This window comes from Protopterus annectens, chromosome 11.part0, assembly GCF_019279795.1.
Source record: "Protopterus annectens isolate FY-2018-M chromosome 11.part0, PAN1.0, whole genome shotgun sequence".
In the NCBI taxonomy this organism is placed as follows: Eukaryota; Metazoa; Chordata; order Ceratodontiformes; family Protopteridae; genus Protopterus; species Protopterus annectens.
In genome coordinates, this window is record NC_056745.1 from 192,301,147 (window position 1) to 192,319,758 (window position 18,612).

The 18,612-nt window shown below is 41.7% G+C and overlaps 1 protein-coding gene across 1 annotated transcript in view; it reads right to left on the bottom strand.

The window, feature by feature from the left end:
• LOC122815260 (sodium- and chloride-dependent GABA transporter 2-like) overlaps nucleotides 1-18,612 on the bottom strand; it is a 942,619-nt gene that overhangs the window by 643,491 nt on the left and 280,516 nt on the right. The window contains exon 2 of the mRNA XM_044087611.1: nucleotides 4,852-4,986. Coding sequence (XP_043943546.1) covers nucleotides 4,852-4,986 — 135 coding nt within the window. The remainder of the gene's footprint in view (nucleotides 1-4,851; nucleotides 4,987-18,612) is intronic.

Consider the following 18,612-nt stretch of genomic DNA (forward strand, 5'->3'; position numbering starts at 1 on the left):
AATGGGGGGACAAAGGCCCAAAAATAGGCACATATTTTAAATATTGCTCTTATAAACTTAGAAAGTTGCTAGAGTTACAGGGTTTGTTTTAACATGCATTTTCTAAAGCATTTGAAGTCTGAAACTCAAATTTATATCATTATTTAGTGACTTCAGTCTTCAAATGATCCAAGCGATTTGCCAGAAAACCACAAATTTTATGATGAACAAACCAAAAAATATGAGCCAAAAAATCTGAGCATTCTGCAAAAATCTAGACAGCTGAGAGGTATGGTGCTGGTTATACTGTTGGCACCAACTAGAAAACCTTTTCCATTTTCTAACATATCAGTTTTTAACAACGAGTTTTCTTGCCTACATTAATACCTGCTGCACATCCTCAATAAGCAGGTGCCTAAAGGGAATCATGTCCCTATCATCCAGTCAGTCTGCTGAAGTTGATTGGGATCGGGGTGTATCAAATAACCATGTTCTTGTGAGAGTAAATTCAGTCTGTGAGGAAACCTGTGGTAATTACCCCTGGCCAATTCCAAATTAAGGGAAAACCACTGTTGCCAGGGTCAAAAAGGGAGTCACCACAATGATCTTGGGAGATTCCTTCTGAATCTTCGGGAGTACCCTGGATATCAGTGAAAAGAAAGGAAAAAATATACAGGAACATTCCTATCCAAGGAAAAGAAAAGGCATCTGTCTTCCAGGCCTTCTTGCACAGAGTTCTGAAGCAGAATCTTGCCAGTTGATTATTTAGAGAGGAGGCAAATGCATCTCCTAGAGGAACTCCCCATAGATGGAGCAAATCTTGGAAGACCATCTGATCTACTTTGCATATGTGAGGGTCTGCCATGTACTCAGCTTATTTGCCACACAATATTGCTCTGATGGAATGAAGGATGCCTGAAGAGTGAGAATGTGCTGTGAAGCTATATCCAAAGCAAACATGGTTAGTTTTCAAATGCGATACAAACTGGTTTTCCCCTGCTTTTAGATGTGCTGCATGACTGTGATATTGTCTGAAACAACTTAAATAGGTCCTGAGAACCAAAGAAGATTCAGAGAGTTCAGTGCCTTGATCAGTGCAAGCATCTTTTTTTATATAAAATAAGTGCTTGTATCTGTCCCAGGTATCCCACACACCTTCACTATTACCCCACCTGAAACTGATCCCCAAGCAAATCTGAGGCATTTGTGATGATTGAGTACTTTAGAACAGAGAGGAAAATGTGGAGACACAAATTTAAGGATAATTGCTGTCTCTGCCAAGTAATTTCTCTACTGACAAGCCCCAGCACTGGGATTTGAAAAGATAAGGGATGTTGATGCTGGGACTAAAGAGACTTCAACACCATTGTATCTTTCTCATGTGGAGTCTTGCCAGGGTCATCATGAGAATCATATATGTCATGAATCCCAAACTCCTGAACTATTCCCTAACAGTGGCTCATGTCTCAGTGGAAAAACTTTAAAAATTGATCCAGATATAGATGCATATTTTCCTGCGAAAGAAAGACTCTTTGAATTGAGGTGACCAGCTGACACCCTGGGAACGCATCCTGTGCAAAGGAGTCAAAAAGGACTTTTAAAAGTTCGCTTATAATCCTAGCTTGTGTAAGAAATCTCTCACCCAAGTAAGAAATTCCTGACACTTTGAAAAAAACTATTCAAAGATAAGAAAGTCATCTAAATATGGAAAAAGTAAAGGATATCCTGTAGCCTACAACAACCTACAACTGGAATTAGACAATTTATGAACACTTTTGGTGCAGTAGATAATTCAAAGGGTAAGGCAGAGAACTGATAACGTGATCCAAATACACAAAACCTTAAGAAACATCTGAAGTGTGGATGAAAAGTAATATAATGATAACCATCTTTTAAATGCAGTGTTACCAGGAAACTTGAACGAGGAAGAAGAGGTAACAGATCGCGAAGTCACATCATTTTGAAGTTAAGCACTATCACAAACAGGTCTAATGAGAAAAGATCCAGAAACGGTCTTCAAGCATCTTCTTTCTTTGGCTCTAAAAACATCCTTGAAGAAAAAACTTTCCCCACTTGGGAAGGAGGAACTGGTGCTATCATTCCCTTGAACAGATGTCAGCATTTAATGAAGGATAGGTGCAAATAAGAGTCTGGTCTGGTAAATGAAGAATAACATCCTGCCAAGAAGGAATATCCTCCCATTGCCATCAATAACCTTGATGAATGATCTTTAGAATTCATTTGTCTGAAATTATCTGTTACCAATGATAAAGGTGAAGATTCAAACTTTCTGAAAGAGAAAAGGGACTGCCAGGGTGGGAGGAGGGAACAAAGTCTCTTAAATAGTCAAACTGACTAGTTGGATTGTCTTTGGCTTTACAAGTTCTTAAATTCTTTCTGGAACACCTTGCCATTTAACCAAAAATTGGATGAGGGGTTAGAGGATGCCTTAGAAAATTTGAAAAGGGGGTCAGAAAAATCTTAGCGATTCCCTGATTTTACTACCCCTTCCATCACACTTTTTGATCACCTCTGCAGCAAAGGATGCAAAAACTGAATCTCTATTTAAAAAAGAAAATAAAATCTTATTATTCACATCCTCTTGTGAGGTACTGACAATGCAGGTAGGCAAACCTTTTCAAAACAGTATCAGCCATAACCTTGGAAGAATTTAAAACTGAGTTATACACACACACACACACACACACACACACACACACACACACACACACACACACACACACACATACACACACACTGTAAAATGATATCTCTGACTACTACAATAGAACAAACTAAATAATTTAAAGCAGATTTTTTGCACAAGAAGAAACTGGAGACAAAACAGTCAGAATAAACTTTAACATATGTGCTTGACAATAAAAAATTCTGAAAATCAAAGTTGCAGAAGTATACGCTATTTTACATACCCATCATAGGTTCATAGATTACTACTAGGCTAACTGCCATTGTGAGCCTTTTTAAGCCTAGCCAGTTATCACATTTGAGACTCAAACCCAGCACTTTGTGCTTATAAGGCAAGCACCTTAACCATTATGCCAAACCTAAACCCCAATAATGTTCTCATCCTTATCAGAAAGAATAGGATTGGAATTAACTACATGTTTACCAGCAGTAGCATAAACTATAAGCTATAGCTGCTGGGTCAGGTTTGGGAAGATTGTATATAAACTTAAAAAGACTGAGGAACTTTACTCATTCTACTTGTCCTTTTAGGGGTAGCAGGCTAGATATCAGGAAAATTATGTTCAGAGATGCACACATCCTCCAAAGCTGGCAGAATTAGAGAAACTGGTAAAGGTTCTGGAAACTCCTTTTGTAACAGCTCATAAAATTTTCTGAGGGACCGAGAAACCTCAGCGTATGCCACTGAAAACACTGATGCATTCTGGATATAGTCTCAAAGAGAGAGGAACCCTGAAGGGAGAATCAGACCCTGCGCTCTCCTCTAAGCCTGAATCAGAAAAATTAGAAGAAAACCTGTATCTGTCTCTTCATCTTCCTGTCCAGATTCAGAATCTTGAATGTCTTCAGGAAACGAGGTACCCTTCTTTCTTTTACCAGAAAGCAATAAATAATAAGGATCAAATGCCTGAATAAAACCCAGAGCTAGACCCAGTAAACTGTTCCTGTCTAAGGAAGTCTGAGGAGGAGTAAATATGTTAGGTTTTATGTTTCTTTCTGACAGTAAATATAGGGCCAACAGTGTTATAAATGGCAGGAACAGTTTCCCCAATGATAGCCACAACATTCTGACAAAATAGGGAAGCATTCCCTCTACCATCTCCTGTGACATACAAGAGTTGCTCTCCCTTGCCCACTTGAGGGAACCCCAGCAACCACAGAGGATGTGTCTATCCCCTGGTCCATGATGAGTGGTCTGCGGTACAACAAATGGCCACAGCAGAGTCACCTTCCTGCAACTGTGGCAAATTGTTAGCCTGCACTGGTGGCAAAGCCTATTTGCTTAACTTTTTCCTTTTGTGGCTGGAGGAAGGACCAACCTTGGGACCCACAGTTTGCTCCATGCTTGAACCGAAAATGGTGCTTCTTTCCAGCGCAAAAGCCGGTAAAATTTTAAAGTCTTTCAAAGTCACTTTTTTCACATGAAAACACAGTAAAAAGCAATTAAAACACTTAGCCAAAAAAAAATTTCTCCACAGAAAATAATGTTTTTCAATTGCTTTAAACAATTTTTAAACTCATAGGAAAAAAGGCACGTCCATTTAAAAGAGCAATACAGTTTCATGGCAGTCTGTTACAACACCATCTCCTAGCTTTAAAATAACTTTCCTGAACAGGAAAGTATTAATAAACAACCGGACCCAAACCTGTCTTTTTAGTCAGCTCAGCTTGAACTGACTAATGGTTTAGTCAAGTGGAAGGTGCCCTGAAGCATTGCAAGCTGCCCAGCAGTTATACCCTATGTAGGATATAACCCATTTAGCTTTGGCTATAGCAGCACTAACCAATATGAAGAACATCTGTTTATATGAAATATCACTTCCTTGTTTCTTAGGTATATTCACCTAGTTATGTTCAACTTCTTCAAGGCTGCAGGACACTTAGTAGTTGGATTTCACTGGGTGTTACAGAACACTGTGTGCCTACAAGAGCTGTGGTATGCAGCCTTTCAGATTTTGGCTTAGAGCTTCATACTGTGATTATCTAACCATGAGAATAATCTGAATTCTGAAACATGCTATGGTAATGAAAAATGCATTCATTAATAACAGAGGCATCTATCGTAAAACTATAAACTTTATTAGTAACAATGAAAGTTGTATAATTTCCTAAGAGGTTATCACAGCTTAATAGCAAGATAAGAATACTCCAAATAATATGTCTGACCTTCAAAAATTGGGCAGATTTTTCTCCAGGCAGTCACACCACCTTCACTTGTGTACTGTCCAAGGGCTGTCTCTAAGAAAAACACAGGAATCCCACAAGTAAAAAGGAAGATGAGGTATGGAATGAAGAAGGCACCTGTGGAGACACAACACAAAAGTAAAACAATATTACTGTAATATACTATCAGGTGGGAAGGTTAATGGCCGATAAGAAAGAAATCACTATTATACTATTCACTAATAACCATATTACCACCAACTTGTCTTTGGATACCTAATGGCTCATTTCTATACCATTTTTATTGTTCCTTTTTTGTGGAACATCTCAATTTACTTTCACACAATACAAAATGTTAAGCTGACAGATCAAATACAACTTTATTAAAACATTATGGGGAGAAATTTTATATCTTGGATATTTTACTTCAAAGAAGGTCTGGGAACAGACTGCTTTGTCTCTCTCCCTTCCCTACTGAGGAGCTGGGAAAGGAATAGGCAGGTAAAGCCCAGATAAGGGGGGCAGAGATTAAAGTGAAAAGGAAGTAATTGTCAGTCAGATACATGAAAGAGATGGGGTTCTGGATTGAAACAAGGAGATGAGTAACAAGGACATAGCAAATGCAGAAGGGAAGTAAACTCTCGTTTCACTTGTAGTAGGACCTATGTGACTGTCTGAACTGCTCAGAGTATATTATCTGATGCTGGTGCTGATAGGGTGTGGTTGTTTTTAGACAGGCATAGCCCCGTAAGAAAATTTAAGTTAGTTACTGGTAGGGTAAGCTGGAGTTATTCAAATTCATACTAAATACAAACAGAAAGAGAATTTATAAAAATAATTAATAAATAAACAACCAAAAGAAGTGGCTGCATCTATACTGTGAGTTAGTAACCTGGTTCAATGGGTCTACAAGGGCCGTGAGGCAGTGGTGAGTTGCTGTTAATGCTAGCACTACAAAAGCAATTTATATATATATATATATATATATATATATATATATTTATATTTGGTCGAAAATTATTTCAGGCAGCCCACTTCACTGAAACCTCATTTGACTTAAAGCACATTTGGTCAAATTACATGTGGTCGAAAATGGTATTTAGCCACTGCCCCACTGCAGTGCGACCCTGGAGTGAGAATATAAAGTTAGGGGGGATGTGGGGGGCACAGCCCCCCACATTTTGCAACAAGTTTTTTACTGATGCTATATGTTTTAATGTATTTTTAAGGGATACACATGTATATAATAGTGCATAAACTGCAATTATGTGTATACAGGGCAACCGGTCAAACTGCAAAGCTGACGACCAGAATATTGATGTTGCTATGTATTAAAAACATAATAACGGCACATTCTGTGAATGTATCAGTAATTAACCTGGCTAAGCCAAATGCAAGTCACATGAGGGGGGTACAGAGGGTCTTGTAAAGGGTTACTCCCCCACACCTCCTGCTGATTTTATATACTAACTCTGAGATTGCACAAGCTGCAGAGAAAAAGAATATTGTCTTACCTGGAGATTGTTGACCTCACACATCTGTCAACTCTCTGTTACAGTTGACCGAATGTTGTAGAACATGCAGATGTTGACATTGAGGTTGTTCAGACTGCTGCCCTAAACCCATATATGTTTATATATCTCTATAGCTACAGTATCTGTATATTATAGCAGAGTGTATGTGTGTGTGTGTGTGTGTGTGTGTGTGTGTGTGTGTGAGTACACACACACACACACACACACACACACACACACACACACACACAATCAGTTTCTTTGCTTAAACCAAAGAAAATGCTGTTTTCATTGTGACATCCAAGCTGGAGACCAATGTGCTGAATTCCTGAATATCTGGCATTATACGGATCAAAGTAGAAGTTGCCTTCTTAAATTAAATTGGTTTTAGCAGGTAGGAAGGATTTCAATAACCCAAAGGATTCCGGCACAGGAAGCAGTGGAAGCCAGAAAGTCGATGCCATTCTACTTGTAACAAAATATTTGTATTTAGTCTTCAGTCTCTAAAACAGAATACTAGTACATTTTATCTGCTGAAATCAAACTTAAGTTATGTGTCTTAAATACATTTGTTGACTTTTTACCTAAGAGTTAAAAAGGGTATATTCATCTGTTGTAACAATGACAAAGATATGGAATACAAAAATAAATAAACAGAGTTGTCTGGAGAAATACCGGAGTGTTCTGTAATGGTCATTTGTCAAAAGGAGATATGGATTAAACAGAGTGGGTGACAGAACAAAAGAGTATACAGTAGAGGGAGAGGGTGAAAGGAGTGTGTGGCTCTTGATCATTGCAATTACACCACCTCCCTTATGTCAGGCTCACTCCTTACCTCAGGCAATGATGTGAAAAAGTCTGACTAAGATTGTTAATCATGGTTTAATGATCTATGTCCCTCACAAGCATAGACGAGTAATGGATGGCAGGCTGATTATAATTTAAACCCCTGAACACCTTTCGTAAGAGATGGTTTCAATTACTGAATTTCACGACCAATGGGAGGACATCATGCAGTAGGCATCTCAACTGTTGACAGCAACTGCAACACCAGGAAGGCAAAAAGAAAATAAAAAAAGCATGAGCCATCTACCAGGGGAGAACAAGGACTAACAAGCAACAGACAAGGAACCTGAGAAGTTGGTGACTGAGGAACTGCAGGTCCACAAGAGGACTGCAAGAGTGCAGTGGCACTGGAGACAAGAAAATGGCCTCAGGAAAAAGTTTAAGGATAATTTTATATTTTCTGATGTGCTTCAGTAGGAGTTCTCACTCTGTGGTATGAACCAGTACACTGACCATTTTTCTGAGTCATTGGGAAATGAGGGTACTGAAGGGATTAAGTCCAAGCTGGGTAACATGACCCCAGAGAAGGGACAAAGAAAGGCTGAGGCACCATCAGGATTGTCTGGCGATAGCACAAGGCGGCAGATGAGCCACACACCAGTAATGGAAGGGGTTACCCCATGGACATCTATAGGTCACTAAAGTGGGAAAAAAGGAAAGGGTCATGCTGAGTTCATTATAGAGGCTTGAATGAAAGAAGTTACTACAGCCCAAATTTCTCATACTTAATGGAAAAAATAAGGGGACTATATGTTGATATTCTTGACCTGCTAGAAACTGAAGAGGTGCAAAAGACACAGAAAAATTTCTAACGTCAATACAGCAAGGTTTTGCCCTGACCACAGTACTGAAACTACTTTGCTAACCTTCCGAGATACAGTAAGACAACACCAAAATAATGGTCTACACACTACCACTTTGCTTTATGACCTATCCAAAGCCTCTGATACAGTTTCTCACTGTCTACAATGGATATTAGCATCAACACATTGACGTGGTTCTATTACACTTCAACAAATATGTTAATCACATCACCTCAAATACTCATACAAAACTAGGCATGCTTGATAAATCAATATCATATTTAACTGTGGCTGGCTCCCTAAACACCACCCAAACTCTCCTACTACCTTTCTCACTATACTCCATCATATTTACCAACATCCAAAAGACTCATCTTCAAAAATATGGTATAATGGTTAATGTGTTTATCTCACAAGACTCAAAGTACAGGGTTTGATTCTCACTGCTGGAAGGAAAATATGGTTAGGCTTAAAATGGCCCACAAGGACAACTAACCTAGTAGTTACCTATGAACCTATCATAATACAGACAAATTGGCTGCAAACCTGCCTCACAAATCACACCACTGTACTGTCCTTCATAAACTAAACTGGCCAGTTACCTCACCTATTAAACTTTCATTAACTAAATCTATACACACACCCCCTGTCTATGTCATCTCAAATAAATGCATCCCCACTAGGAATCTCAGACTGCAGTCTCTAAACCTTCTTCAAATTCACAAATCTAAGAACCAAGAAGGTGACAGCCTTTATAATGTTTACAGCTTCAAATAGTAAAACTCGCTATCCCCAAAGACACAAATCTAACTTTTCAATATTCATCAAAACTATAACAACCTATGTTGCTTCTTGCTGTATATGCCCTTGTACAGGACAGCTGTGTCTTCCCTTATCTATCACTCCACCCTATTACATCCACATGACTCCCATAGTTCTCTTTCGCACTCACGTCTCTAACACTGCTTCATCCATTAAACGACACCCCTTGCGTCTGCTCCCCCTGCTCTCCCCATTTTCATTTCATGCTCCTCCCCTTCATTTTCCCTCACTGTGTTTAAGTCCTCCTGTGACACTGTCTCTTTCATTATCACTTTAGGAAGTATTGAAGCATTTTCTTATTTTTCCTTAGCATGAGGGAACATGTTGTACACAACCAATCTGCATAATCTGTTGTCTTATTTCTGGTCTAATCAGCACTGCCTCCGCTCTTCTTTCCCTTGTTTACTTGCAAGTTCTGCTGTTTTGGTAATTTCTCATCTATACATAGCTGAGTATTTCTTCTTTTTTATTTCCTCTTTCCTTTCATTGCTGTGTGAAGCCAACCACATAAATATTTTTCACAGAGAAACAAAGAGCTGACAAAGGTTAACTACAACATGACAGCATATCTTGGAAACAGATGGGCATGCCTCATGATGGGCAACAAAGTATGATTTTTAACTGACTGTGATCTAGACTCCTGTTATTCAGTCTCATATAGTAATGACTGCTGTAGGACTGTGATGTTGACTCCTGTTATTCAGTATCATTTAGTAATGACTGCTGTAGGACTGTGATGTTGACTCCTGTTATTCAGTATCATTTAGTAATGACGGCAGGGCTGTGATTTTTAACTCCTGCTATTCAATGCCATAAAGTAATGACTGCAGTAGGACTGTGATTTCAACTCCTGTTATTCAGTCTCAAATAGTAATGACTGCAACAGGACTGTGATCTTGACCCCTTCTATTCAATATCATATAGTAATGACTGCAGTAGGACTGCGATTTCATCTCCAGCTTTTCATTGTCATATAGTAATGACTGTAGGATTGTGATTTTTAACTCCTGCTATTCAATGTCATATAGTAATGACTGCAGTACAACTGTGATTTTGACTCCTGTTGTTCAGTCTCATAGAGTAATGACTGCAGTAGGACTGTGATCTTGACTCCTGCTATTCAGTGTCATATAGTAAGGACTGCAATAAGACTTTGATCCCGACACCTTCTATTCAATGTTATATAGTAATGACGGCAGTCGGACTGTGAGTTTTAACTCCTGCTATTCAGCATCATAGAGTAGTGACTGCTGTATTTTCCAATCATCCTCAGAGAAAGTGAGAATTCTTTTTTCAAGCTATCAGTAGCGTTAATCCAGTAATAGGCAACCATACTCTGACAATATGCTCTATCTATCAAATTATGCTCTCAGTCCAAAATAAAGAAACTTTTAGTTATGTACTTACCATAACTTTAGATGTATGGGATCCATCTCGCCTACATTCTCTACAGATGGGTTCGGAGCTGATCCTCGGCTCCGACTCGGCCGCTATACAATAGAACGCAGTCTCTTATTGGCTGAGTTACCTCATATCCCAGGATGCACCACTACCACTTCCCCAGATCTTGTTTGTCCGCACTCATGCTCACAGAAACATACTATTGTTATAACATTCTCAGGTCTTTCAAGAGAGGAATGAAGTTCATTTTCGGATCGTCCGGTCTCTCCTGGTCTATGAGGCAGGGGGAAGGAGGGTGGAGATGGATCCCATACATCTAAAGTTATGGTAAGTACATAACTAAAAGATGTAATGTGATCCTATCTCGCCTACATTCTCTACAGATGGGACAGCGTCCCTAGCACCTAATTCCTGGGTGGCTCACTGGAAAACACTCCTGAGAACTGTGGAACCGAAGGAAGCTCGACCCCTGGATGCCACATCTAATTTGTAGTGAGAAATAAAGGTGTGTGAAGATGAGCACAAATGTCACTAATAGAGAGCTTGGAATGAAAAGCTGCAAGTGGCCATAGCCCTAGTAGAATGAGCTTTCACTGGAACTATAAGTTCCTTATTTGAGATGAGATAAATATGATTGATACAGTCCCTGATCCACTTGGCAATAGTGACTTTTGTGACGGCTTTGCCTAATCTACTATCCGAAAAGGACACAAACAGTTGATCTGATTTTCGTGCTTTGTGTGTCCTATCCAAATAGAAACGTAATTGTCTGTGTACATCCAAGCTGTGAAAAGTATATTCAGCTCTATTTGAATACTTAGGGAAGAAGACCGGTAGTTCTAGTGATTGTTGTAAACAAAAGTTAGAACAAACCTTTGGTATAAAGGATGGGTTTGGTCTAAGAGATACTCTATCCTTGTGAAATACCAAGTATGGTGGTTTAACACATAGGGCTTGAAGTTCTGAAACTCATCTGGCTGATGTAATAGCAACTAGAAGGGCAGTCTTCCAAGAAAGGAATTTTAGATCACAGGTCGCTGCCAGCTCAAAGGGAGATGAGGTTAATGCACCTAATACCACGTTAAGGTCCCACGGAGGTGCAGGTTGAGATATAGGGGGTCGTAGAAGCCAAGCTCCTTTAATAAAGGCTTTGCACAACTTGTTACTCATTAAAGGAGGTTCTACACTCTCATGAAAATTGGAAATAGCTGCCAATTGCACTTTGATGGTAGACACTGAGCAACCTTGGTTGAATAGGGAAGCTAAAAACTTCAGTACTTCTGACACTGAGGCTGTCATCGGGTCTAATCCTCGGAGTTGGGCCCAAATAGCAAACCTCTTCCATTTATTGCTATATATCTTTTTCGTAGAAGTCTTGTGGGCCGAAGACAAGATGTGCATGACTTCAGGGGCGAAAGAATGGCTTCTAACTATGGTTGGAAGAGGAGTAGCCAGGCTGCTAACTTCAATGAATGGAGGGACTGATGGAGCTGTCCTGACTGATGAACTTGGTCCAGGAACCAAGGACCGTCCAATGCATATTTGTAAAGAAAGGGGAACCAGACTTGTCGAGGCCAGTATGGGGCGATTAATATCATTTTGCTTCCCAAGCGAATCGCCTTCTGAATCACCTTGGGGAGAAGGGGAACCAGTGGAAAGGCATATAGCAGACCGGAGGGCCAAACGTGGACTAGAGCGTCCTTGGGGATCTCCCCCGGAACTGGGGTGAGAGTGAAGAAGTGCTGGCATTTCGCGTTGAGGGGACTTGCGAAGAGATCGCAACACGGAACTCCCCGTCTTGTGAAAATCTGCGCTACCACTCTGTCGTTCAAGGACCACTCATGAGGGGAGAGAATAGTTCTGCTCAGTCTGTCGGCTATCACGTTGGATTTCCCCGGAATGCGTTGCCACTAGGGAAGCAGCTTAGCATGTCGCCCAATCCCATACTTTCATGGCTTCTCTGCAAAGGGGGTAGGACCTGGTCCCTCCTTGCTTGTTTAAGTACCAGACTACCGACATGTTGTCGGACTGAATAGCAATCGTACCCTGGGGGAGGTGATCGTGCAGTGCTTGCAATGCTAAAAGCACCGCCCTCATCTCCAGGATATTGATGTGGAGAAGACTCGACGGAGTGCCACGTGCCTTGGACCGACCTGTCCAGATAATGTCCCCCCCACCCTGTCTGGGAGGCGTCCGTAGTCAACGTGGCAGAGGGGAGTGGGGGAACGAAGGGTCGCCCCAGATTCAGGTTGGAGGAGAGAAGCCACCAACGAAGATCCTGTTTGCACGTGTCTGTGATCAATATGTGGTGACTGAGGGGAAGGTCTTGATAAGACCACTGGACTGATAGGAGCCACTGGAGTATCCTCATGTACAACCTTGCCAAGGGGACCAGAAGAATGGTGGCTGCCATGGAGCCCAACAGCTGTAGGACCATTCTCGCTGGAGCACGACGTCTGAGGAGCAATGCCTGAACCTGAAGCTGGAGCGTCGTTATCCTTTCCGCAGGGAGATAGACTCGCATCTGCCTTGAGTCTATTTCTGCACCAATAAACAGAATACGCTGAGATGGCAGCAATACAGATTTTGACCAATTGAAGGTGATTCCTAAGGAGTTGCCTAGTGTGATAGTGGCTGCTAGGTTTTCCAAGAGTAGATGCCTGGAGGTGGCAGTTAGGAGCCAGTCGTCTAGGTATGGAAACACCTGGAATCCTAGACTTCTCAGGTGAGCAGTCACCACCACCAAACATTTGGTGAACACCCTGGGGGCTGTGATGAGACCAAAGGGCAGTGCTCGGAACTGGAAATGACTGTCTCCTAGGCTGAAGCGTAAGTGTCTCCTCGACGCCTGATCTATCAGAATGTGAAAGTAGGCGTCTTTGAGATCTATGGAGCACATCCAAACACCTTTCTCCAAAAGCGGAAGAATGGATTGCAAAGTGACCATCCGGAATTTGGACTTTTTCACAAATCGGTTTAGTTTGCTGAGATCCAAAATGGGTCTCAAGTCCCCGGTCTTTTTTGGTACCAAAAAGAATCTTGAGTAAGTCCCTGATCCAGCCTGGTCTGCGGGGACAGGTTGGATGACCCCTTTTTGAAGCAGCTTCGATATTTCATTGGCTGCATGCTCCTGTTGACTGGGTGGCGGGTCCGGGATTCTTTGGACTGGTGGAGGGGGTTGAGAAAAGGGAATGGTGTAACCTCCAACGATGATTCGAAGCACCCATTGGTCCTGAGTAATATTTTCCCAGGCCTTTAGGTGTCTCGAAAAACAACCCCCGACTGGCTCCAGAGCTGCACAGTCGGGTACTCCTTCAGGGATGCTGGAAGGAGGAGGAGCCATGAAAGGACTCGCGGTCTCCAGTGTTGCGGGGGCCTCCGCCGCCTCTGGGATGGCATCTCCCTGAAAAATTTCCCCCTCCTCTGCCTCTAGAAGGGGAATCGCTCTGCTGCAACGAGTAAGGCTTTTGAGACTTACGGAACCACATTTTCCCTCCTCTTCGAGCCTTGGGATAAGGTCTGAAGGGAGTGGAAAACCGGCTCCTGACAGTTAAAGTCTTACCCTCCTGTTAGTCAATGTGTCCTTTACCTTGGGTCCAAACAGTGAGGACCCATCAAAGGGCATCGGCAAAGGAAGACTTAAAGGCCTCTGCAAAGTGACACAGGCGTAGCCAGGCTTGTCTCCATAGAGCAACACCTGTTCCAGCGTCTGCTCGCTCCTTCGGCCACATAAGAAATGAGCCTCATGGGCGAGTTAGATAATGAAGACAGGGTAGCCAACTGGGAGTTAACCGTCTGGGCCAACTGCTCAGGTAAGTTACCAGAGAGGGTATCAGCTCCTTGATCAGATCCCTCTGTAGTCTGGTGAAATGTGTCAGGTAATTCAGAGACCTTAATGTAAAGGCCGCTGAAGAAAGGATCCATGCTCCTAGACTCTTTATTAGGAGGATGGATGAAGCCTCTGCCACATCTTGTTGGGTGCCAGATGCCACCACCATAGCATCTACAGCCACTCCCTTCGATAGAAAGTCCTTATCCGGGGGAGCCGAAAGGAATTTATTGGGGCGAGCTGGCACCGGTTCAACAGAATCCGGGTGTTCCCACGCCCTTCAAGAGATCAAATCCAGAAGCTCATCGAAGGGCGGAGACACCCAGGAGGCGGAGGGCTGAGCCCCGAAGGCCTTGAGGAAAACATACTCCTCAGCAGAAGGGGGTTTGGACTGCCAGTCGCCTCATTGCTTGAGGATCTCCAAGATGTCCGCAAAGGAGACATCTTCCGAGGACGACTTTGGGGACCCCTCCGCATTATCGAGGTCAGTATCTGAGGTGAGAGACTCATCAGGGGAGTCGACATGTTTCCTCTTACACTGTTTCTTCCTGGGAGGTTCCTCCAAAACCATGTCGGAGGGACCTCCAGGAAGAAGGGAACCCCCAATGGGGGTAACCTCAGGCCCAGGGGCCCCGCTGTCGTGAGACAGGGGGATTGCAAAGGCGCCAGTCTCCATGCCCAGGGAAGGTGGTGGTGAAATGGTAGAAGTGGCCACAGAGGATTTGGCCAAGGCACTCCTCATGGCCTCGAAGGCTGGAACCCCAGAGTCCTGGGATGGTTCAACCCCCGAGGCCACAACGGCAGTCGGAACCCCTGCAGCCGACGCGCCAAGAGGGAGGCACGGAACGCGTCCCCAGGGCCGACAGAGGAGGTCCACGTACCGAACCCCGACCCAAGGGATGGGGTTGGAGTTAGAGTCGGAACCGACCCGATAACCTCCACCGGTTCCACCAACACCGACTCCAATGGCGCTGTTGGAGGAGGAATCGCAGGATGGGAGATCGGCTCCAGAGCCAACTGGGCTGGAGCCGAGATCAACTTAGCAAAGACTGGAGACTGAAAAAGCTTTTGAAGCACCCTGTCTAAGTCCGAATCGGACATCCTCGACGACCGAGAAGAGACCGACCGGGTCCGAGTCGACTTCTCCGCGAAGACTGGGGACCGGCTCCGTAATGGTTCGAGAAGTATCGGCGCCGAGGAGACTCCACTACAACTGCAATTTCCCTCGGAGCCGATGTGGACTTCGCACAAGGAAGAGTCTGAGCGGGCAACCCCCATTGGTTCTGAAGGCAGTGGAGCCGATGGAGATGACTCGCCTCTCGACGCCCGAGCTCTTGACTCCAAAACCAGAGGAGTCAGAGCTGGAGACATCGAGGCAGACTGTTCAAGTCCGTGGAGCCGACGGAGAAGCCTGCCGAGACTTTTTTGCTGCCGGATCCGACGGGCTGGTCAGAGCCGAAGACTTTTTCTTCCTCAAAGGTGAAGAAGAAGAAGATAGGGCTTCCTCAAAGGAAGGGGTAATAAGCCCTTTCAAGATCAACTTATTTTTCCTCTCTTGGAGGACGCGAGAGGAAAAAGCGTGGCAAACGCTACAGGATTTCTGAAGATGCTTCGGGCCCAAACAGTAGACACATAAAGAATGGTCGTCCGTAATGGACATTTTATAACTACATTTAGAACATTTTTTAAAACCTGATGGTCTATGTTCTTTAGACATGGTTATATAAACAATCAACACTGAGTACCAAAAACAAAGTTAGCACAAAGACAACCTAGACTCTAACTAAAATGCCTAGGATAGGGCTAGGCCCCTCTAACTTAAACGGGACCGTTAATTACCACAAAAAAAACAGAATTTACCACAAGAAAATATCAAAAAACAATCACACAACAACAAATAGCTGTAAAAACAGCTTTTGGGTAAGTTTTGACCAATATTCAGACAGAAAAATTTCTGACTAAAGATACTTAGCTCAGCCAAGTCCGAGACCACGTCTATGCTTTAAAAGTGGCAAACGAGATCTGGGGAAGTGGTAGTGGTGCATCCTGGGATATGAGGTAACTCAGCCAATAAGAGACTGCGTTCTATTGTATAGCGGCCGAGTCGGAGCCGACGATCAGTTCCGAACCCATCTGTAGAGAATGTAGGCGAGATAGGATCACATTACATCACAAGTTTTGCCTACATTAAGTAACATACTAACCATAATCAGTATTAAAGCATGAAAAAACATACACATGTAAAGTAATAACAAAAATGATAAAAACACCATCAAAAGACAGAAAAACAAAACATATAGCTGAAATTGGTTATTCTCTGCAGCCCGTCCATGCCTCAGTAGTTTGTAATCTAACTCATAATTTCAAAGATGTTCACTCACTTTCAGGTAGAAATTAAGCACTCCATATATGAATTCCACGTTAGACAGCAGTGCATTTTCTGGATACCTGCTGAAATTCTGTGGAGCACTACTTGGATTTTCATAATACTTGAAATATCACTGAGTACATGTTGAGGTTGCAGGAATCTGGGCTGCACTTTGAGCTACATCAGTCTCAGAGTTAGTGCAGACCACTATGGCAGGAAGACCCCTGTGAAAATATCTTAATGTTTTAACACTGAATTTCAAAAGATAAAAGTTGCAAACTTACAGTAACAGTAGCTCTGGACTGGCAGTTCCATCCGCTTTACCATTTGGACTATGTCAGCTCAGCTGATGAAAACTTCTTCTTAATGTTCCGATCTGGCAATCCTTCCAGAGTCTTGTGCATCTCTTATGCCAAGTCTCTCTAGACTCTCAGTTCATGTGATATATAGTTTACTGCTTTCAGGGTGTACATGGTGGATGAGTAAACCCACTACCCAAAGTGGACCAGGACACATGACTATTTATTAGGGAGATGGACCACAGGGCTCTGAGGAGTGGGAGCATTTTTAAGGCAGTTGCAGCCACTGTTGTGTCCACTTCTGTGGAAGAAGAGAAAGAAGTTTAATCCTTGGGAGGCTAGATGATTTTGTCTGGCCTCAATGATATGAAAGCCACCATATATGAGGTCTTCCAAGATGTCTGTGACACCAGCTGAACAATTTTGTTAACTGGATGGACCATTCAAGATGATAATTTGGGACAACATAAACTTAGAGAGGGTAATTCAGAGGTCAATCTCACCTTGGCTCAAATCATTTAAAGTATTTACCCAAGTCTGGGTATAGATCAGGTAGGTATCTACTACTGGGTAAGGTACAAGCATGTCAAGTAATTCACATAAGAAACAAAAGTCAAATGAAGATGTATACAATGTGCCTGAGAGCTGCACCTGCAATAAAAATGAAGAATTTTACTGTTATTACATTTGATAATCTAAAGGCAAGTAAACAAAGTGAAAAAACATTGGATATATGAATGAATAGGAAAGGGAAGAATCGTCAATACAATATAGGGTACAATGAGATCCATTGTAGTGTACAACATGAATCTTCAGGGATTTCATAGATTTACATAAGGGAATCTCTACATTATCTATTTCAGAACCTATAGCAATGCACAAAAAAGTGATGACTCTCTAACTCTCTCTCTCTCTCTATATATATATATATACATATATCTATATATATATATATATATATATATATATATATATATATATATATATATATATATATATATATATATATATATATATATACACATATATATATATATATATATATATATATAAATGTATATACACACACACACATATATATATATATATATATATATTTACACACACATATATATATATATATATATATATATATATATATATATACACACATATATATATATATATATATATATATATAGGGTCTATATTAGTAACTCAAACGCTTACCTTATCAAATCCGTAAATGTCGACCCGTCCTTATCGAAACGTGAAAACATCGAACATCCAGAAAAGTGAAACTGGAAACATCGAATCGTCATGGCTGGCCTTCTGCAGTACAACGCCGTAAGGTAAGTGTGCGATAGTTACGGACCTTAGGGTTAGGGTGTGGGTTAAGGTAAGTGCTTGGATGGTAATGAATGTTAGATTTAGTGTAGAGGTTTGTTAAGTGTATGTGTGTGGATTATTTAGTTTGTTTGGGTTTAACTTTTTAAGGTAAGTGTGTGATAGTTACGGACCTTAAGGTTAGGGTGCGGGTTAAGTTAAGTACATACTTGGTGGTATATGTAAGATTTAGTGTAGGGTTAGAAGTAGGGTTTAGTTTAGGATTAGAAGCAGGGTTTTGGTTAGTGTATGTATGTGGTTTATTTAGTTTGTTTGTGTAGGTAGTATGTGGCGGGCGGTGAGGTGGGACAAATATGATAGTTTGATGTTTTGAATTTCGTGGTTTAGGAGGGCATTCGGTGTTTATGCGGTTCAATGAGGACGGGTCAATGTTTAGGGATTCGATAAGGTAAGTGTTCGTGTTCATAATATAGACCATATATATATATATATATATATATGTATATATATATATATATATATATATATATATATATATATATATATATGTATATAT